The sequence below is a fragment of the Channa argus genome, chromosome 20 (genome assembly GCF_033026475.1).
Source record: "Channa argus isolate prfri chromosome 20, Channa argus male v1.0, whole genome shotgun sequence".
Classification (NCBI taxonomy): Eukaryota; Metazoa; Chordata; class Actinopteri; order Anabantiformes; family Channidae; genus Channa; species Channa argus.
The window spans coordinates 18,472,752-18,494,548 of record NC_090216.1 but is presented as its reverse complement, the minus strand read 5'-3'; the positions used below and the strand labels follow the sequence as shown (position 1 = coordinate 18,494,548).

At 39.4% G+C, this 21,797-nt stretch overlaps 3 protein-coding genes across 7 annotated transcripts; all 3 read left to right on the top strand.

The window, feature by feature from the left end:
* Window positions 1-680: 680 nt before the first annotated feature.
* On the top strand, window positions 681-7,682 carry mettl9 (methyltransferase 9, His-X-His N1-histidine). 2 transcript variants are annotated; one of them, XM_067487765.1, is made up of 6 exons: window positions 681-831; window positions 1,027-1,185; window positions 2,624-2,814; window positions 2,883-3,092; window positions 3,774-3,958; window positions 4,046-7,682. In XM_067487765.1, the coding sequence occupies exons 2-6, from the start codon at window positions 1,093-1,095 to the stop codon at window positions 4,273-4,275; spliced, it is 909 nt and encodes a 302-aa protein (XP_067343866.1). In that variant the 5' UTR covers window positions 681-831; window positions 1,027-1,092; the 3' UTR covers window positions 4,276-7,682. The 2 variants fall into 2 exon arrangements, with proteins under 2 accessions (XP_067343866.1, XP_067343865.1); XM_067487764.1 differs by having other exon boundaries at window positions 690-1,185.
* LOC137105494 (ER lumen protein-retaining receptor 2) lies at window positions 7,548-11,896 on the top strand. Its single transcript, XM_067487766.1, has 5 exons — window positions 7,548-7,682; window positions 8,917-9,017; window positions 9,273-9,431; window positions 10,751-11,003; window positions 11,157-11,896. Exons 1-5 carry the CDS (start codon window positions 7,592-7,594, stop codon window positions 11,189-11,191), a joined length of 639 nt encoding a protein of 212 aa, XP_067343867.1. The 5' UTR covers window positions 7,548-7,591; the 3' UTR covers window positions 11,192-11,896.
* A 1,465-nt stretch (window positions 11,897-13,361) lies between these two features.
* Window positions 13,362-21,379, top strand: LOC137105492 (zinc finger protein 250-like). 4 transcript variants are annotated; one of them, XM_067487759.1, is made up of 7 exons: window positions 13,432-13,653; window positions 14,145-14,347; window positions 15,314-15,415; window positions 15,821-15,910; window positions 16,302-16,412; window positions 16,502-16,625; window positions 18,425-21,379. In XM_067487759.1, the coding sequence occupies exons 1-7, from the start codon at window positions 13,620-13,622 to the stop codon at window positions 20,449-20,451; spliced, it is 2,691 nt and encodes an 896-aa protein (XP_067343860.1). In that variant the 5' UTR covers window positions 13,432-13,619; the 3' UTR covers window positions 20,452-21,379. The 4 variants fall into 4 exon arrangements, with proteins under 4 accessions (XP_067343862.1, XP_067343863.1, XP_067343860.1 ...); XM_067487761.1 differs by lacking the exon at window positions 15,314-15,415 and having other exon boundaries at window positions 13,362-13,653; XM_067487762.1 differs by lacking the exon at window positions 14,145-14,347 and having other exon boundaries at window positions 13,364-13,653.
* The last annotated feature ends 418 nt before the right edge of the window (window positions 21,380-21,797 follow it).

The window sequence follows — 21,797 nt, the reverse complement described above, 5'->3', positions numbered from 1 at the left end:
CTGACATCAGAGCTAGTAGACAACATCCACCTGCAGGAAGAAGGCAAACATTCACCTCAGTAAAAAAAATATGTATTTGACAGTGAGAATTCCTGGGGGAGGTGGAAAGAGGATGAAGGGGAGGACTAGAAGGGAATAAGATAAGGGGACCCAAAGATCCAAGAAGAACCAATATTGTCAGTGTGCGGTTGGTGCTGTGTGTACTTATTCAAATAATGGTGTGTGTATGCACTGTATTCATGCAAAAACAATTTTTGAAAGAACTGGAAGAGATTTTTAAAGAAATGTTACACATGTTGTAGGTTTCGTGTAAGGTTTTGCAGTTAGTGTTGTGTTTTGCAAAAATAGTGTTAGTCAAAAAAAAAAATCTAAGCATTTAGGAAAAAGGGTCAAGCCACCACACATGTTATCCAAACACATATTTTACTGTTGAGTTTTTTTAATATTTCGAAGTTCATCAGTCCATTAATAGTTGTTTTATAAGTCAAGATATGACGACATAGCGATGATGTCACCCAATACAAATGAAATATTTTTGTAGAAAACAAATATGCATATTTCGACTTCACTACATATACTTTATTTCTCAAACACACGGGCCTTAGCACAACGGACAGTGAAGCTGCAGTTACATAGAACCACACAGTGGAGGGCCGTTGTAGTCCCGGGGAAGTATTTAGCAGTGACTCAGGAAGTGTAGAATATGCGGATATGGGTTGTTCTTGTTTCAATGTGCAGAGATCACACAGGTGATATATGGACTTGTATTACAGAGTAACAATGGATTTACTGGGCTAAGATGCCGAGTAAATAAATCCACCGCACCCTCAGGTTTGTTTGTTGGTTCTTTTGGATCTGGAGACATGTCCTGACGTGTTGGTTAACAATTGGCTGCTACTAACTTCTCTCTCATCCAATATTAACCACATCGCACTGGCCAGTGTGGTCCCTTCTTTTCGACTGCAACGTCTGACTGTCAGCTGTCCCACTCAGACTGAGTTGTTTTCCATTATGTGTCATTTACAGCTGAGGACACTGATTTTTATAGCGTGGGTGGTGGGCTACGTCGCATTTCTGCTTTCCATAAGAAGGATGTGGACGGGGAAGTACGTCCGTAGTCCAGCGATCCGTTCACTGTTCATGAACATGGCTGGGAGCGAAGTGGCCGCAATTGACACACAGGAGGTATGAATGATTAATAAGCAAGGTAAAGTTATTGATTTTGCTTGATATAGGACTTTAGATACTCCTCGGTTTATGGTCTTCTTTTTACTACTTTAACCTCATAATACATCAAATGTTTTCAGTGGGTGAAAGGTCTGGACTACAGGCCAGTCAGTTTAGCATCTGGAGTCTTTGTAGGTGAAGGTTACACAGCTGAGGTCATCTGGAGTTTAAGTCGTGTCAACTGGACCTTTTTAAAAATCTTTTTGGAAACATTCTGCAACTCATCCAATAAGAAAGACATGACTTAACCTTTAGATACTTGGACTTTTTGTTTTTTACTTTTTCGCTATGCTGTTTTAATAAATGCATAATGTGGTTAAATATTCAATTCAATTCAACTTTATTTATATACCGCCAATTTAGTCAAGTCATCTCAAGGCACTTTACATAGTCAAGACTATAAAGATGTATGAGATGAGAGAACCCAACAATTTCCCCTTGAGCAAGCCATAGGCAACAGTGGAGAGGAAAAAATCCCTTTGACAAAAGAAACCTCCAGAAGACTGGACTGAACTGGGAGCTGGTTCCAACAGGAGAGGAGCTTGGTAGCTAAAGACTCTGCCTCCCATTGTATCTTTGGAAATTCTGGGAAATTCTGGATTAATTGCAGGCTCTTTAGGGAGTTACTGGGGCATCCTGAAAGTAGGGAATTACAGTAGTCCAACCTAGAAGTAACAAATGCATGGACCAGTTTTTCGGCATCACTTTGAGACAGGATGCTCCTAATTTTGGGTATGTTCCGTAGGAGAAAGAAGGCTGTTCCAGGGAATTGTTTTGCTGAAATTAACAAGGTCATCCAGATGGAACCATAATTTACTTAAAACCCTGCATATATTATTCAGCATTAATGGGGGCTTCACAGATGTGCAAGTTACCCATGCTGTGTGCACTATTACGCTATCATTCCAACAGATGTTGGCTCGGAACTTTGTACTGATAACAATTCATGTTCATGCTGCTTATGACCATTATGACCAAAATAATTTTAATTGACTTGCATATAATTGTGTTGTCTTTTCATTTACATTTTACACACTGTCTCAACTTTTCTAGAAAATGTGTGCGTTCATGCTAAGTTTCACAGCTACATATGCACCATGAGTCTTGCAATGCAGTGACCAAGGTACATTAATAGCAGACAGTCCAATTCTGAAATAGTTTAGTGTATATCTACAAATCCTCAATGAGGTAAAAAAAAAAACTATTACTATTACTATTACTATTACTAGTTCTTGTTTTATTAAGGTGAGTGACATAGCTTAACCAGATTCTAGGGGGAAACAAGAACCTTTAAAAAATGTTTATGTAAATATTTGGATCACATTATTTTCTTAGTATGCACCTAATTTTTTTACACTAATATGGATATTAAAATTTTTGTCCTTTTTGTCTCTAGTGGTACCGTTGCTCTCCTGACCTGCTTGGAGAATCATTGGAGCCCCTCTTTATCCAGAGCCACTTGGACGCAGACACAAAGGCTTTTCTCAAGCGGAGTGTGGAGAAATCCGGGTGGCTCCTCACTCAGCTTTATCACTCTCTCGTTTCAACAGTTCTCAGCCCTTTGGTCTCACGCACTTCCATCAATGGGTAAGTAGTGCAGGACCAACACCATCCTTGTGTCATAAGAGTTTCATATAAGCTTTTCTCTGCCTCAGGTTCCTCGGCCGTGGCTCAATGTTTGTGTTTTCTACGGAGCAGTTCCAGCAGCTGCTCCGGATTGGGCCTGAATGGAGGGCTGAGAAACTCCTGGACATCGGAGCTGGGGATGGAGGTGTCACAGAGGTGATGAGACCCCATTTCAGAGAGGTTTATGCAACTGAGGTGTCATTACCCATGAAATGGCATCTTCAGAGGAGGAATTACAAGTGAGAATGTTTTTCTGTTTTTGTGTGTTTGGTTCATCCACCAAACTTTTTTCTTTTATAGCTTGATCCTGAATACAGATATTCATCATCTGGAAGGAATTGGTCCTTTTTTTGGAGTTGTTGAAAGTATCTAAATACATTTATTCAAATACTATAGTTACACTTTTGTATATTTTTTGAATATGAGTATTTAGATTTTATGCTGTTTTATACTTTTTGCCCACTAAAGGTCAGATGGAAAAACGTATTTTTTTTAACTCCACTATATTTATCTGACAGCTATTGTTAATCTGGGGCGGCGAGCTGGAGCCGATTCCAGCTGTCACTTAGACAGAGCCAGTGCTTATTATTATAGAAAGTAATGTAACTCAGCTCAACTACATTACTCATGTTTTTTTTTTTTTTATCATAAATTACTTATTTATGTAATCTTTTGAATGCAGGACTTTTTCTCATACCCGTATTTCTACACTGTGGTATTGGTTCATTTATTAAAATGAAATATCTGATTGCTTCCTCCACCACTGTTTATTTGGAAAATGAGAATTATTATTTATTTCTCGGTCATACACCGATTAATGTCGTGGAGGCACAACATTGCCACTGGTGGACTGAGCACACTCCTGGCCATAATAACAGAATGCGCCTCTCTTTCTTTCTGTGTTCTGCTGTCATGACCAGAGTTCTGGGTATCAATGAGTGGCAGCAGACTGGTTTCCTGTATGATGTGATCAGCTGTCTGAACTTACTGGATCGTTGCAATGATCCTCTACGTCTCTTAAAAGACATCAGGCGATCCCTCGTTCCCAACACAGGGAGACTCATCCTAGCTGCTGTGCTTCCCTTCCAGCCATATGTGGAAATTGGTCAGTTTGAATTCAGTCTCTTGTATTCTATAAGAATGTTGCTATGAATGGCTTTCTTCACGTACACCACTCTGAATGTTTTCTCAGGAGGACAATGGCAGCGTCCCAAAGAATATGTAAAAGTAGAAGGAAAAACGTGGGAAGAGCAAGTAACCTACCTGTCCAACGAGGTCTTCCGATGGGCAGGGTTTGAAGTGGAGGCAGTGACCCGGTTGCCATACCTCTGTGAAGGAGATATGTATAATGATTACTATGTTCTTGATGATGCTGTTTTTGTTCTTAAGGCTTTAGACAATAGTGAACACACTGCTCATTGAGTACAAAATTTCACAGTGGGACTTGTTTTTTCAAAGAAACTATTTGGATGGATTGTTGTGCAATTTTCATAAGCATAATTTGTACAACACAGTACATGATTTGTTTAAAAGTGTTGAGTTAAGCATGAAGCTCAGGTACTATGGCTCCTGTGTTTAACAGCCATCTTCTGTGACAGTGGTACCTCTACCTTTTTAAGCAAAAATAAGTGAATGGCAATATGCAACTGTTGTAATGCCACTAAAGATCAGATCCTTCAAGACATATCACCATGTTGTAAGTGTTGGTTCTATATGTGAGAAGTTTTTATTTTATTAATCTTCATTTTGGAATAATAGTAAGAATCATTACTGAATTTTTACATTTGAACTTTCAGTATTTCTGTGTTGGGGGTGAAGGGTGTGATTTAACCAATGTGAACTGAGCTGTTATTGTAATGCCACATAGGTTTTCTTCATTAGTGAGAACAAAAGTAATATGATGCCTTCTTAAAGTGAGCCATTGTAGCTTACGTACTGACGGTTGCAGCTAGAAATTAGCTTTATTATAGTTCAGCAGCTGATTGAAAAACCAACAAAAACAATCCAAATTAGACTAAGAGGTTTGATAGTGCTAAGGGGTTCTGCAAAGTAGGGGACAATTCCCATTGAGTTTGACACTACGAGCAGTTCCTTTCACATTACGTATAAATGTTTAACCCGTTCTTAATATAAAAGTGCAGCATAAATGCTAAAACCACACTACAGTATCTAGCAAGCAAACACCTGCGTGTATTGGTTTAAGAAATGGTGCCTGTAATAGCTCATAAATTCAACTTTATATTTTTAAAAGAAACACTGTTATCTCTTCTTTCAATGGCCACGTGGTTTCAATTGAAATTATTATTATGCAACTAGAATATGGCTGCATGATGGAGTTTTTTAAATTGTGCCATTATTCATGCAATATTTGTACTGAACAGTGTAAAAAAATTAATACTCAAACAAGGGAAGGTCCCCTGGCCTTTCTTTATGGTTGTAATAAGTCTCTGGTAATTTTATATGTATTTTTAAAGGCTTTGTCTATTATGTGATTTATTGTATATTTTGTGTATCTGGTTTTGGTTTTGTTACTTATTTTTCAACCTCCTGTACATTTGGTAAATTTTTGTTTATTGTTGAACATTTGTTTTTGGTTTTTGGTTATTTTATGACCATTTGTAATGTTTTGTGTCTCTATTAGTTTTAGGCAATTTATTATCTTTGACTAATTGTGCTTCTTTTTGATATTGTTGTACTTCTCATTCTGGTATCCTGCGTCTTTTTTAGAAAATATAGCAAACTTCAGAAGCTGTGTCTTACGAGCTACCTGACCTATGAGGCCCCAGGCCCTGAGTTTGGTCGATTCAACCAACTTTATTGATCCCATGGGAAAATTGTGTTGCCTTGTTACAGCTGCTCTCTGTGTGAAAAGTAGAAAAGAAAGGGGGAACAAAAACCTCCACCAAGACTATTGACAAGAACAAATACAAACTACTGATCAAAAAGTAAGAAAAAACACAGTCAGAGGAGAAAATTTAAATGAAATAAAAAACAATACTATTTGTCCATTTTGACTTTTTAGTCCATTTAGTCCCTATCGTTCTTACAGAAGGGGGATAAGGTGAACAGTTTAATAGCCACTGGGAGAAAGGATCTCCTGTGACGTTCTGTGGAGCACTCGACTGTGATCAGTCTCTGGCTTAAAGTGCTCCTCTGTGCAGCCAGCACACAGTGGACTCGGTGGGAGGGATTGTTTGGAAATCATTCTCCCCTCAGCTAAAACATGCAGAGGGTCCAGCTTCCCCCAGAACAGAACCAGCCCTCCTTATTAGTTTGTCCATTCTTTTACTGTCTGCTACCTTCATACTGCTGCCCCAGCAAACCACAGCATAGAAGATGGAGCTGGCTACCACAGACTCTTAAAATGCTGCGGATGTTGAAGGACCCTAGTCTCTTAAAATACAGCCTGCTCTGTGTTTTCTTGTATATAGATACTGCGTCGACTGACCAGTCCACTTTTGTCCAGATGGACACCCAGGTATTTGTACTACAAAACTTCTTCCACCCCCTCTCCCCATATGGAAAGAGGATTGACAGGAGTCCTGGACTTCCACCACCAGTTTCTTTGTTTTACTGATGTTGAGCTGGAGAGGATTGTGCTCACAGCAGTTAAAAAAACTGTCCACCACTGATCGATACTCTGTGATATCTCCAACCTGGATAGATCCAACATCCACAGTCATCAAAAAACATCTGAAGGTTGCAGGACTCTGAGTTGTACCTGAAGTCAGAGGTAGAGAAACAGGCTGAAGAGAAAAGGAGATAGGACTCTCCCTGCGCACCTGTGCTTCTATATACACTACTATATGATAGTATAGTTATGTTGTAGTGTAGATAAAAATAGTGTTTATGTGAACTCAATTATAACCCCAATTCCAGAAAAGTTTGGATGATGTGTAAAACTTAAAATAAAAACTGAATACAATTATTTGCAAGTCTCATCAACCCATATTTTACTCACAATGAAACAACAGATGTTGAAACTGAAGCATTTTACCATTTCATGGGAAATATTAGCTCATTTTGAATTTGATAGCAGCGACATATTACAAAAAAAAGTTGTAACAGGGCAAGATAAGGCTGGAAAAGTAATAAATAAAGCCTCTCCAATGTAAAAATGGGCAGAGGTTCACCTATATGTGACAAACTACATCTAAAAATTGTGCAACAATTTCAGAAAAATGTTCCTCAATGTAAAATTGCAAAGAAGATCCCACCATGTACAGTATATAATATCGTAATAAGATTCAGAGAATCAGGAGGAATCTCTGTGCACAAACCATTGCATTCTGTTTTTATTTAAGTTTTATACATCATCCCAACTTTTTTGAATTGGGGCTGTATTTTCCGCACAGCACTGAGGCTGATCTTCTGGTGCATTTCATTGTCCGTGGTATTTACAGTTTAGTTGGAAAGTAGAATTGGAAATATTTTCCACCGAATTTAGACGCAGCCTTCGTGTAGCATAATTTATGCAAATTAAATGTCCCTCTCTTCTGATTGGCTGTGCGCCCTAACTTTTCCCGTCTTGCATTGGGTACTGTTGTCTTGGCCACGTCCCCAAGCCACGTCGCGCTTTACTCGCCATTTTCCCATCTTCCGAAAGCCAGGCACCAGTTATTGATAGTGTCACGGTGTCATTCAGCTCTGTCAGATCATAAACTTGCAGATACCGGAGACGAACTGAGCTCTTCGTGGAATCGCTAATAGGTTTCGTTCAGCTGGAGTTCGCACAAACATGAACATTTTCAGGCTAACCGGGGATCTCTCCCACCTAGCAGCCATCATCATCCTGCTGCTAAAAATATGGAAAACCCGGTCGTGTGCCGGTAAGTGGTCGTATACATTTACACACAGCTTACATTACCTTCTTTTCTGGCGTAAAATGTGTCTTGTCGTATAAGTGCTAAGGTTTAACCACACGAAATGTGCCTTTATTGTTTAATGTCGTTACTTCGGGTTCATTAGCCAGTTTGTGCTTACGTTAACTAAGCTAGCTGGCTAGCGACACTACTGATAACTTACACCACTGTCCCCTGTCATTAAACACAAGTACTTTGTATAGTGTCACTGTTACGATCGTAGGGACCTGTAAGCTCAGAATACTTTCGTCAGGAAGAAGTAGCTTTAGAGTCTGTGTAGCGGCAGCTGTCTTGCTAGGCAGCCTTCACAGTGATGTGGGCCTCGCACCATTGTAAGGTAGTGACAAGGGAAGCAGACGGCCACCTCATTTGTTAGGTTAGCATCTAATGTTGGGCCTCCTCATTTTTTAAATCTACTGGGTTAGTGGCACGTTGCCCCCTGTTACTCCTTTACGTTATGTTAGCCCCGTGTGACCTCTGACGTGGCAGCAAAGAGCTCACTGTTTGACATCTACATAGTTTTTCATTGACTGAATACTTTTGTTTTGCATTTGCACATCGCCATTGCAAAGGTGCAAGCTAATTGTTTCGTGCTGTGTTTTCAGGGTCATTTGTGTTCTCTTGTTCAACCCTGCTGTGCTTTCTTGTTCTCTCACTGGTCAAAGGTTAGAGCTGTATCACTGGAAGACAGTTGCTCACTTCAGTTGAATCATTACTGCTCTGTGATTAAGATCAAAACCAGATAGCTGTATATGCAGGTCAATTCTGCTCAAGATCCAGAGTTCTAAAATGTAAATTTGACTGCAGTGCAGTGTTGGCAGTCGTACTATGTATGTTGTTATGTATGCGTATTAATATTGTTGTTATCGTATTGAAAGTGTATGACTTCAAAGATGTGTTGTCACTTGCCAACACACTAGATAAACAGAGCAGCTTGGTACAAGTGGAGGTGAGGTCTTTGGAGCTGCACAGTCAACTGCTTGTTAGAGGGCTGCAGCATAACTGAAATATCACATGCTGAAAATACTCTCCACTCTGCCAGTGAAATAGAAGAACCAGCAAACAGTTCGTTTAAGATTTAAATTTGGTGTATGTGTTGTCTGTGTGATGATTAGCTGCGGGGTCTGAACATTGGTGGAGGACTGAATAAAGAAATGTAGTAAATGAAAATGTTTGAATCACCTCTACCGTTTCTCCACAGGCATCTCTGGAAAAAGTCAGGTCCTTTTTGCATTTGTGTTCACCACTCGCTACCTGGACCTGCTCACCTCCTTTATCTCTCTCTACAACACCACTATGAAGGTGAAAACCCTTGCATGTTACCCCTCACTCGGTTTTCCTGTAGTGTTTTTTTTTTTTACTCAAGCACTGAACACACAGTGCTAAGGGTATATTAATACAGCACGCTGACACACCTGTATTTGCTAAAGGATAGAGTCACCCAGTAAGATGCAACAGATGTGTGTTCAGTCACTACTGCTTTAGTTTATTGATATCACATCACTGGGACCAAGGGTTGTTAATCTTTAGTATTTTGGTGTTGTCCTTCTGTTTCAGGTCATCTACATTGGATGTGCGTACGCCACTGTGTACCTGATCTACATTAAGTTTAAGGCGACTTACGATGGGAACCACGACACATTCAGAGTGGAGTTCCTGGTCGTTCCTGTTGGTGGCCTGGCTTTTCTGGTTAACCATGACTTCTCTCCACTGGAGGTCAGAAATCGAGCAGAAACAGGCTTACAAGCCCACTACAGCACAGATGCATGTATTCAAATTCATTTTATATGGGACAGTTGTTCCTACACTGATTTGTATACAGTTTCAGATTTTGTACACACACCCTTAGTATGTCTTCTGTTTTGCTCTCACTACATTTACAAGTGTACTGAGTAAATTAAAAAGTTTTTACCCATCAATCTACACCCAGCAACCCATATTGCCAAAGCGAAACATGCTTTGAAAAATTATTGGAAATGTAAAAAAAAAAAAAATCAGACGCTGACATTTCTCATTTAAAAAGTATTCAGACCCTTTGATATTACACAACAGCCTGCAAACTTACAAGTAAAATGTGCATGTGCAACCTTTAAGGTGGAATTACAGATACTCCAACAAGTGTGGTCAGTGTGCTTTAACAGATAAGCAAATTCAAGGGGACAGGCTAACGACTAACCAAACCTGAATACAGAGGATTCAGTGTTGGTTTAAGCATCTGTTTGGTAAATGGGGGCAATATGATTAATTTAGAAAATGATCAAAATTATCCTTCTAAGTCACTTGAGTATATTAATTATCAGGTAAGCATTTACACCCAAAGTTAATTAGAAATTTAGGCTACTTTTTAAGTAGTATGTATGCAGTATAATAGTAATTATTTAATATAATAAGAAAGTTGAAAATTAACAGAAAACTGAAATTTACAGAAGCACTCAGACCTTTTGCTGTAGCTCCAGATTTTGTTCAGGGAAGTTTCCAGGGACCCAGCGTTCATTCTTTAAGGGCTCCAGCAGTCGTCTCCCTGCAGAGCAACCGGAGCAGGACGACTGGTCAAAGCTGAGAGAACGATAAATGCTGCCACACACAGAAAGATCCTTTAAGAAAACTGGCTTCAAAGTCTGAGACCTAAAACCTGTGTTGTATTAGCCCCTATTAGGTGGGTTAAAGTGTTTATGCACTACACACAGCATCTTAAACCTCGAAGCAGTACTGCTGGTCATAATCCCTAGCCGCAGTCAAATTTTATACAAGATCAAAGTATTTGTGCCGTGAAGGAGGCCTCCTTGAATCACTGGAATTTAAGAATCTACATGCCAGAGCTACATTCTGCCTCACTCTATGTTTTCCACTGGGCATTGCATGTCCTATTTGTGAAACATGACTTAAGTAATGTGAGTAAAATAAATCTTTCAGCTGGAGATGGTACATTTTTAGTTTCTATAACAACTATGCAAATATACCACTTAAGTGTACTCGAAATGCACATTAGTCCTTTCCTGTCTCTACAACACTCTTCCCCTGTTCTTTTTCCCCAGATCCTCTGGACATTCTCCATCTACTTGGAGTCTGTGGCCATCCTGCCCCAGCTTTTCATGATCAGCAAGACAGGTGAGGCTGAAACCATCACTACCCACTACCTGTTCTTCCTGGGACTCTACAGGGCACTGTACCTCATCAACTGGATATGGAGGTTCTACTTTGAGGGATTCTTTGACATGATCGCCATTGTTGCTGGAGTGGTACAGACCATCCTCTACTGCGACTTCTTCTATTTGTATGTAACAAAAGGTGAGCCATGCTGCATGTATATGTGTGTCCCACCATACATTACTGTGCTCCTCACAATCTATTTGCTCTTTATCAATAATATTCACACTAATGTTGATGGCAGCCCATCAGTCTGTAATCTTAGTGTTTAAAACCTGTCCTGTCTCATTTTAGTACTGAAAGGAAAGAAGCTGAGCCTGCCAGCCTAAGTGCTAAAGAAGAATATTTTGGCATATTCAAAGTGGGGAATTGGAGGGGAGGAAGAGTGGCAGTGGACACCTCTGACACCCCCCACAACCCATCCTCCACCACTGCTTCCTCCTCTTCCCCTCCTGCTAGTGTAAGATGCCTGAGACAGAGAACGAGCAGGAGCCGCTGGCTGCACCTTCCTCTGCTGGAGAATCAGCGGAATCTAAGCTTGTCCATGGCCTCCGGATTTCTGTTTGATGCATCTTGCCTTAACTTTTTTTTTTATTACTCTGTATAAAGTTAGGAAAAAAATTTAAACATTTTATACATAAAGATGTGTACTCTGACGATTTGACACATTGGTGAATAATAGCTGAAGATGTAAAATTGCCTATGATTTGGCATTGTATGATATTGAAAGCGGACTTCTTGTAGTGGAATATTATTGACTCTAGTGTTTGTAATACTATTTGCAATGGAAATAAATGTGCATTGTTTTTTTTTCCCTGAATTAATATGGGGAGGAATTTGTTGAATCCTCAAAACTTTGGTGGGCACGACATGTCATGTTTTGCTACTTTTATTTTATTTTATTGTTTTTACCAGAATTCCGATGTATTACGATGTTTCGTTTGGTTTCCCATGCTCTGGCTAAATCTTGCATAGATGCCACAATTTTATTTTTATTTTTTTAAATTTCTAAAATAAAGGGAACTTGGGCATAACTCTTGAGGTCAGTTGCTTTCAAAATTACCTTGTGTGAGTTCCTTCTGAGTTGTTTTATATTGCCATATTGAACACAAGGCTTGTTAATAGCACAAAGTCAAAGCTAATGAACTCATCACTGTAGCTTGCTTTCTTCGTGTGATTGCCCAACAAGTTATTACATTAACAATATGTCTGTACTAAGTCATTTTTTTGAGATGGCTCCTTTTAAATATTTGATATAACTATCAATTCACTGGTCCTGTGCACTAGTTGCATTTATTTTTGATCTTACTGGTTGATCTTACTGGAGTCCTTAGAATTGTTGAATCTGTTGTTTATCATATTTGTAATTAGAGAAACAATTTGTGTTGCACTGTGAGATAAGAAGCATAATCCTATGATAGCTGTTACACATAAATTCTAAATAGATCTTTACACATTTGCTTCTGTTGTAGATCTCTTGCAGATCATGCCATTTTTTTAATTTCATGTCAGATCTTTTGCATAGTGTTTTCGCCCTAAATAAAGACTTAACAGGAAAAGGGTTCTTTTAAGGCTGTGGGTAAAAGATTAAAGTGTTGTCCACTGCATGTGTTATTCTAGTTGTGGCCAATCTTGCTTGGGGCCATTAGCCACAACAACAGAGACAAGAAGGGGACAACAGTCTTTATGAGGTCTCACACAAGAACCTACTGTATCAGCCTGTATGTCGAATGATTCGTATGTGCAGATTTAATATTTTATATAAAAAGGCAACAGATATTTGTAAACCTTTTAAAGCGTAGCAAGCACAGGTTATTTGATTACGTTGAAGGTTGAGATGCTGCCTTTATTAAAGTATTGGCATTCAATCAGGGATTTTCGTGTGGATAGAAAATAACATAACACAAATTGTCTACGAATGTATGGCTCCCCAAAGGATTAGTAACTATAATGTTAGAAGTAAAAGTTTCCACGCAAACACTTGCATGGTATGTTCATTGTTTATTAGGTGTGAATGGTCGTGTGTGTGTGTGTGTCTCTTAGTGTTGGAACTGAAATAGAGTGGAGACCAGTCAGAGGCCTCATGCTTAATAAGTAACGGGTTTTTTAAAACTCGTATGAACATATGTGGTTTAATATTGAGTTATAATACTATTTGATTAATTGTACTTTATTTTGAAAATTGCCAGCTAAGATCCAATTAGAGTTACATGAAAAAAAAGCTTAACTGTTATTTGGTTAGGTAGGTATAGAGTAAACTGCAGATAAAGGGCTTTCGTGGCATATGAAGGTGAAGCCCCATAGTTGAAGTGTGTTGTCAGCATAACGAAAGTGTATTTTTATGCCAGCCTTATATTTCTGTGCAGAATTTATCCATGTTCGACTATAAACACTTTCCTACACTTGTCAAAGGTTCCACACATTTAACGCTCTCACCAATATCATAAGACATAAATTAAGGCTAATGTTAAGTTGAAAGCGATTTTAAAACACATTGTTATTAACGTTAGAAGTGAGTGGTGGAGATTAAATAGTACGACAGTCGATACGAATTATGCTGGGAGCAGGAACAGTCGAACAGGATAGACAAGCGGAACAAAAATACCGTCGGACAAACAGCTTTAGTTCAAATTTGCAAAGGACGCTTGGAATTATTCGGCATGCAACTCCAATTTTCCCACACAGGGTTAGAATTTCCTTAGTAAATTTGACGACGCTTGCCAACGAACCAGAGCCCATCTTAGCAGAGTGTAAGGGATGAACATAATGGAGGATATATCAAATGGAAACAGTGAGTTCTGCTGTCGGAAAAACAGAATTTAGCAAACTAGCTTTTTTAGCTAACTTAAAACACTAACGCTGAACAGTTGAACATGTAAGACATGATTTCACTATGCTGCCAAACTTGCTGTCATACTTTAAGCTCATGCCATTTTAGATTGAGAGATACACATGCTTTATAGTTTTAATTTTAATGGCAAAAATAATTAATATGAAGTTGTACCAGAAGCCTTAACACTGTTTAAGTGAAAGTGGCAGTGGCACTTAATGTGTTAAAGTTGAAATGAAAGAAGAACCAGAAACCTCCCGATTAGGGTGTGTTGTATTTTATTTATTTTTTTCTGGAGAAAACTGCTGGAAGTGTCATCAACTGGAGGAGCATGTCAACCAAGGCTACCACAATTAAATTTCATAGTTAAAGAAACACAACAAACAAGTAGGAGTAAATAAAACAAAACATATAACAAAATCAAAATACTCTATGCTTACTTTTTCTTTTAGATACCCACCTGCCTCTCTCTGCTCTGCGGCTACTGGTCCCTCCAATTCGGCTGATGTCAGCTGCAGCCTGGCAGACCGTCCAACAGAAAGTTGTGGCCGATTATGGGGTTCTTGCAGATTTTGCTTCAGTAGTAACAGACTTTGTCCCAGAGCTGATCACTCAGCGCCAGAGAGCCCAACTTATCCTAGGCCTCAGAGCACGGGTGAGGAAGTGCAGTAGTCTGTTTTTAACCCCTAATAATTACTATATAATAACAGCTATAACAGCAAATCTAATTTGTAATATTTTATAAATGTGTACCTTGTGGCTTTAATTACGGCAACAATGAATTAACCAATAATTACTCCACCTGGTGGTTTTAGTTATACATTTAATGCTGTCCAGGACCGACAGGTCTCAGAGCATACAGTGCATCAATATGATGCATAGGATAGATTACCCATGTTGAACTCTGTTAGCCACAACACCGGCTGTAAATTGTTGAGATACAGTTGAGTGAAAAACTTTGCAGCCCTTGTTTGAAATGGCAAAAAGAGCAAAACAGATATTTTATTTAATGCACATTCACGTTCAATTACTAGAACTATTCCTTCATCATCAGAAATAACAAAAATGGCCAGGGTGTGTATAAAAAAGAGAGTTATAATGAAATAATGAGCATTAAGCACTGGGTTGAGATGCAGAAGGCCAGGTGTTCCAATCCCACCCCACCATGTGTGGCTGGGTGGGCCACAACACCTGGCCTTCTGGGTTGTGGCAGGAAGGGCGTCCGGCGCAAAAACCCATGACAAATCAACATGCAGGACACGTTCCGCAGTGTCGACCCCTGAAGGGACAAGCAAAAGCTGTTGATTTTTTGTATTAGTAAAAACAAAATCCTTGTTTTACAGTTTTTGCCATTTCAAAATAAGGGGATGCAAAGTTTTGAACTCAGTGCTAACAGACTTGGCTAAAGTCACGTGAATGTCATCTGTTATCTGTGACCACTTATTCTGCACAGACTTATCCCAGCTGCCACTGGGCGAGAGGCAGGGTACACAAAGAGACTTACAGGCAACCACACACATTCAAACGTACTGTGCTAAATTAGATTTTTGAATGGGAAGTTTAAAGAAAGTGTTTCATGCCGTTGTATTTATGAAAATATTTCTGTCTGTGTGTTGTTTAGCTTATCCTAGACTTATGTGAGTGTGACGCTACTGCTAACTTTGACATTGTTCAGCCACACCTGGAGAGGATACAAACCCTTATTGAGAAATGGGTAACGGAGGTGAGTTTTAATTATCATTTTGAATAAAAATAAGCACTATAATGAAAATTAGCTAGCCTTTTTTTTTTGTGCGTGTGTCCTTTCGGCTTATCCTGTGAGTTCAGGGTCGCCACAGTGGACCTTTTGTCCACATGCTGATTTGGAGCAATTTTTATGCCAAATGCCCTTCCTGGTGCAACCTTCCCCAATTTGTACCAGCTTTGGGACAGCTGCACAGCTGGGGGTGGGAATGGGCTGTTGGGGTTCAGCGTCTTGCCCAGGGACATTTCGACACGTGGTCGGGAAGAGCGAGGCGCAAACCTCTGACCCTATGCTCAACATCTCCCTTTATAATAGGTCATACAATGTAGTTTGATCAATGATGATGACCCGTTAGTTTTATTTTGTTTGTATCATGTCTTGCAGGATGACGCTACAACAATGCCAAATTCAGAATTTGTAGATCTTATTTATAGCATGCTGAAAGATCCTGACAAGAGAGAACACTTCTTTCAGGTCAGTATTATTTTTTTAATGTTGTTTTTCAGTAACAAAAAAAAAATAATGCACAGATGCACCAAATATTTATTTGTTAGTTTCTTTGTTGTTGAAACATAACTGCTTTGGGTCACAATTGTCAAATTAGTTGAATTTGAACATGATATACCAACACACATTTGGTTTTCCATTTTTTGACATATAAAGTCCGAACGATCTAGATTCAGTGTTTCAATGCAACCAACAGAAACACTCAAAGAGTCAGCTTTTCTTTATGTGTGTCCATGTCCATGGATGGACTTCAAAACTAAGCTCTGTGCCATGGTATAGTTTAGTGTCTTCATTTAAAATGTGTTGGGTTTGTGTCGGTTTTATAAAAACTAAATGTTTTATCATTTCTGCCTTTCAGAACATTTTCCCTGTAGAGTTTGGACCATCGTTTGATGAAACACTTCACGCACTGATGTGGCTCTTTTTGTCCAGACTTGAAAAGTTTCTTCCTCTTCAGACTTTTGAACTGGTGCATAACACTTGTCTGTAGCTTTGAAGTTCACTGCTCTGTAGAATTTTAGCCTTCACCTTTTCCTTTATTTTATTCCTTATCTCAAGGTTGCCTCCATGTTAAGTGAGGTGTCCTCTATTCTGGTGGATAGTATGGAGAATGTGTCTCAATGTGAGGATCTTAAAACCCTGCTACAATATCGGAAAGACCTTGGGCACCTTGATTGCAACGGCAAGTACATTCAGTAATTCATGGATTTGTTTGGTTTATCATATTTTTTTTTTCGATTGTCCTTTAAAGAGTGTACTTTTCCTGAACCTGAAATTCTGCAAAATATAAGTGCTGTAAAAGCATTGTAATACAGAAGTTTCCCACAGCCTAACGGTGAACATCATTTTCAAAAGCATTATGAACTAGCTTATGTGCATCAAACTGTGAACCGTACATTCTGAAAAGGATCAAACTATAAGATGACTTAACCTCTCGGACTCTGAGATTACTGCGTTTTTTTTTTTGTTTGTTTGTTTTTCATTATGGTAAATGTTCTGCACTTATATATTGCTTTTCTACCTATTGGCACTCAAAGCGCTTTACACTGCTTCTCATTCACCCATTCACACTCACAATCACACACACACTCATACACCGATGGGGAAGCTGCTATGGAGCTGGCCAACACTCACCGGGAGCAACTAAGTTGGGGTTGGGGCTCAGCGAGGTCTATGGGTAAAAAGCAGTCTAAGAGGGATTGGTGTGTGTTGGTGCTTATTGATGATTCTAACAATGTTGTACATGAAGATCTATCTGTAATATTTTGGGGGATCTTGTGTATCTGAATCTGGTGAATTTTATACCTAATAGCTAAAATGTTATTTGTAAAGAAAGTCATGAACTCATTGCTGCTCAGAGTTAAGGGAATACTAACAACTAAAAGAAGAGCACATTTGGACTTTGTATTCATAAGGTGAACAGAAGCAAATTGACAAAGACTAATAACTAATGTGTTCTCCACAGCAAGTTTACGAAGTGATAAAACATTTGTGCTCTGTAGTTAGCTTATTAAACTTTCCCCATTTGGCCAGAAATGTGAGGAATACAACTTAAAATATGGCAGCACAGTGGCAGAGGAGTCTGCATATTCTCTGCATGCTTGCATGTACCAGCTCTGGATACAATTGCCTTAAAAGGTTAAGAATGAGTGTGAGTGTAAAATTGTCTGTCTCTGTGGAGCTGCTATCACACAAGCACTGCAACTTTGAACTAAGAGAAGCTCCATGTGAGAACACAAGTATCAAAGTCAGATGGCTCTGACATTACCCAGATTTTCAACCGCGAGCCCACTACTACAAAGTCTGAATATTGTCTGACTGAGCGTATGTGTTCATAGAGTAGTGAAATGTCTGGAGGAATCAAAGCAATGTATCTATCAGGCAGCTGGTACTGTTTTTGCTGGCTTCTGCAAACTAAATATTGCTTCCGGCTGCATGGTTTCTCTACCATGTTGTGCCTTTGGCATGTTTTCATCCGGCACTACTCCTCACTGAAATCAAGCAGAACTTTGCTCCATGTTACAATGCTTCTGCTTTGTGTTGTATGTTTAAAACTTCGAACAATGACGACCTGATTCTTCCGACATTGTCCGAAGTTCATATGTAAAAAGGTTTACATCTTATTTATCAGTCCTGAGATAGGCTGGCAACTTGTCCAGGGTGTACCCTGCCCTATGCCTAATGACAGCTAGGATCGGGTCAAGCACCCTGCAATCTTTAACAGATAAATGGTTAAGATAATAGATCGAGTCATTTCAAAATTTTGAAATGTCAAAATTTTGACAATTTTGACAAAATTTTGACATTCAAAATTTTGAAATGACTGAAAAGCTTTGTCTAAATGATTAAGTCTTGTTTGTTTTCCTTGTGGCAGGGTTTTTAAGAGTTGAATGAATGACACTTAACAGTGGGTGTTGAGGTTTAGTCTTTTAAAGATTTTTACTTTTTATGTTTTATTTTGTTTTTAATTTTTTTTTTCAGATAGTTCCTTGGATGGTGTCTGTATCATTTCAGCTCTCAAATGCTCCTCCGTTGAAGCAACTGAGACACCTAAAACCCTGATACAAGACAACATATTGGACTATGCGGTATCATGTACACCAGATTTTTTGCCTCATACAGTGGAGATAAGCACTGACGCAGATCATCAGAAAAGTGAGATGGAGACTGAAAAAGACAACTGGACTCCTGTTTCAAATGGACCAGCAATGCTTTTGGGAGATAATTCAAGATCCAATGACAATACAGGCCACAGCCAAAGTCGAGAAGAGTATGCACCACACCTTCTTAAAAAATGCCATGTTCAACTAGAAAGGCTAAAAATCCCACTGTGCTCACAGTTTCGACCTGAGAGAAAAAATCGAGGCCGGCGGATGAAAAAGATTCTGCTAAAAGAGAAAAGAGGACTTGGAGAAGAGACATTCGATGCTCATAAGAAACCAAAATCACCTGACTGGGCTCCCCTGGAAGTCTCTGATAGTGAAGATTCAAGCAGCTTTCAACACTTGTCTTACATGGCTCCTGTCAGCAACTGCAGTGAAGAAGACTCGTGGTCGTACTACTCAGAGGAGAACTCTCGCCGTAAAACTACCAGTAGCAGTCCCAGTCTGGCTGATTCATGGTCTTCCTACTCAGAGGAGGACTCTCTCCATAAGACTGTGATTAGTAGTCCCAGTCTGGCTGACTCATGGTCCTACTACTCAGATGATGCCTCTTCCATTGTGGATCCAGTCAGTAGTTTCGCTGAGGACGATTCACTGTCTGGCTGCTCAAACAAGGACCATCGTTTCATAGATCCTATAAATGTATCAGCTTCTAGCATCCCTGCCGTCAAGGCCACTGCTCCAAAAAGAGTACGTAAAGTCCTGTGCTTTATCTGCAAGGAGCAAGTGACAACAGTCCTGAGAAAGCACATGAGAACACACTTTCCCACTGGTGACTATGCCTGCCCTCAGTGTAACAGAAGATTTAAGCTCATGGCATCATTAAAGATTCACATGCAGAGAACCTGCTATGAATACAATCAGCAGCAGGTTGACCCAGAGAAGCCAGATGAATTAAACAATCTTTACAAGTGTGACAAATGCCAAAAGGCATTTAGGTACAAAGTGTCACTGGACAAACACAAAGTTACCCATAATGTACTATACTGCAACGTGTGCAGGAAGGTGTTACGAGATGCAGAAATGTTGGCAAGACACAAGGTTTCACACACCCGATTCCAATGTACCCGGTGTGAAGAGAGCTTTACTCATTTTCTCCCCTTGCAATGTCATTTTGTTAATATACATGAAATCAGCAGACCCTTCAAATGCAACCAGTGTTTAAAAATCGTACCCAAGCTGCGCACTTTAATCCAACACGAGTGGACGCACACGGGTCACTTGCCGTTCCAGTGTGCTCAGTGCAACTTTAGATTCAGATCTGACGCAGAGCTCATTCACCATCAAAGGGTTCACACGAAAGAAAAACCCTACCTGTGCTCAGAATGTGGCAAGACTTTTGCCCAGACGAGCAACCTGTCTCGGCACTACAAACTCATCCACGGCGAGTTTCGAAACATGAGGAGGTACGCTTGCTCCCAGTGTGACAAGTCCTTTAAGGAGAGAGGAGCCCTGATAAAACACCAGAGGAGCAAACACTTAAATGAACTGTTCCGCCATCCTTGTCCATACTGTGGAAAGATGGTCTCCATGAATACGCTCGCTAGACATAAATTAATGCATACCGGAGAGAGGCCTTTTAAATGCACCGTGGCTGAATGTGATAAGTTTTTCAGGTCAACTTCTGAAGTGAAGAGGCATGTCCTTTATCACCATAGTACAGACAGACCTTATAAATGTGGCGTGTGTGAAAAGGCCTTTGTGAAAATGTGTTATCTCACCGCACATGCTAAAACACACTCAGGAGTAAAACCCTTTGTCTGCCATATCTGTGGCAAGGCTTTTCCTAAGCTCTATAGCATGCAGAGACACAAAAACCTTGTACATACATTTGTACCTCATTAACCCCACGCGTTAGGTATGCTTAGTGTTGGTGTGCCAAAACTGACATATATGAAATCACTTGTCAATCTGCAGAAGTGTTGTGGTGGCAGGATTGTGCAATCTTGAGTGTAGCGTGATCAAACAGTAGTTTCTTTATTGGGGGGGGAGCAGTCGGCACCCAGGGAGCTACTACTGAATGTCCTACTCCAGGACACACCTAGTTCATGGGCTGACATTTGATCCTGGCGTCTCCTGCATCCCGGAACGATGCTCTACCCTTTTAGCCACCAATTATCTGGTGGATTTTAGAGATTGTCTCGATTTATGCTGTGGTACTAAAATTAAAACGAGTAAAGGAGGGAGATCTGCTCACTGAAAACATATGTTAGGAAGTATATTTATGTATTTAAGTTGCAACATTCATGATGTGGTATTAGTCATCATCATGCAAAAGTCACATCAGCTAAAGTCTTCTCTTACAGACTTGAGCATCAGCCTGAAAAGGGAATTTATAATGTCTAATTGTGAAACTATTGGTGAATTTAAGTGAGTGATTCTTGTGCTAACACTTAGCAAATTGGAAATTGGAAACGGCGCAACCTCTTCACAGTTGGTGATGGTTGTTGCTGTTCTGGTTAATATGTCAAACATTATATAACATTTGACCGTAAACCAAATACTGTTAAGAAAGAGGCATCACTGTGTAAAACCACCAAAAATCATGATGAAACATTTTCTGTAGCTCCTCTTACTGATCTCATGCCACTTTCAGATTCTCCCGGTTAACAAATAGTCAGTAAATCAAGCTGATGAATCAGGGAATCAGAATGTTTAATGTTTAATCCAAGTAGCTTTTGGAAAATAAATTGTGCCAAAGTTTGTAGGCTGTTAATGTATAAATTCATATTTCATCAAGATTTAATCCTCTTTTTGCTTTGTATGTAGTGTATTTTTTATACTAGGTATACTGAACATTTTGGGCAAAAACATTTGATAAACTTTTATAAACATTTTTAGTGATAGATAACTGCATCAGGCGAGGAAAATGTTTTTGGGTCCTCACCAGTTTGTACCTCTACAATAGAATATTCTAGCCTGACATACAACTCTACTTAGCAGCGCATTTTAAATTTTAGGTCAAGATCACGATTCAGATTGTACATCGTGATATAATCTTTTAGCCAGAGTGTCCTCCTCTATGAAATGTAAAAAAACTAACAAAAACCAGACTTTTGCAGCCCTCTAATCATCTCTGCTGCAAATGAAGTGTGTAGTACCTCTCGTTTTTCCCCCAGTTTGGTTTCTGTTATAATCAGAAAATATACTTGAATAAATTTTGAAAATGCAAAGGACAAAAAGGAAATTAA

Bases quoted from the DNA above. Each gene is read 5' to 3' on its own strand.
- mettl9 (XM_067487764.1), top strand. From the start codon at position 1,012: ATGTGTCATTTACAGCTGAGGACACTGATTTTTATAGCGTGGGTGGTG. The intron at 1,186-2,623 runs GTATGAATGATT...TTTTGTCTCTAG, and splicing joins CCGCAATTGACACACAGGAG to TGGTACCGTTGCTCTCCTGA. The intron at 2,815-2,882 runs GTAAGTAGTGCA...TCTCTGCCTCAG, and splicing joins TCACGCACTTCCATCAATGG to GTTCCTCGGCCGTGGCTCAA.
- LOC137105492 (XM_067487759.1), top strand. From the start codon at position 13,620: ATGAACATAATGGAGGATATATCAAATGGAAACA. The intron at 13,654-14,144 runs GTGAGTTCTGCT...TTTTTCTTTTAG, and splicing joins GGATATATCAAATGGAAACA to ATACCCACCTGCCTCTCTCT. The intron at 16,413-16,501 runs GTGCATAACACT...CCTTATCTCAAG, and splicing joins CTCTTCAGACTTTTGAACTG to GTTGCCTCCATGTTAAGTGA.
- LOC137105494 (XM_067487766.1), top strand. From the start codon at position 7,592: ATGAACATTTTCAGGCTAACCGGGGATCTCTCCCACCTAGCAGCCATC. The intron at 9,018-9,272 runs GTGAAAACCCTT...CTTCTGTTTCAG, and splicing joins TCTACAACACCACTATGAAG to GTCATCTACATTGGATGTGC. The intron at 9,432-10,750 runs GTCAGAAATCGA...CTTTTTCCCCAG, and splicing joins ATGACTTCTCTCCACTGGAG to ATCCTCTGGACATTCTCCAT.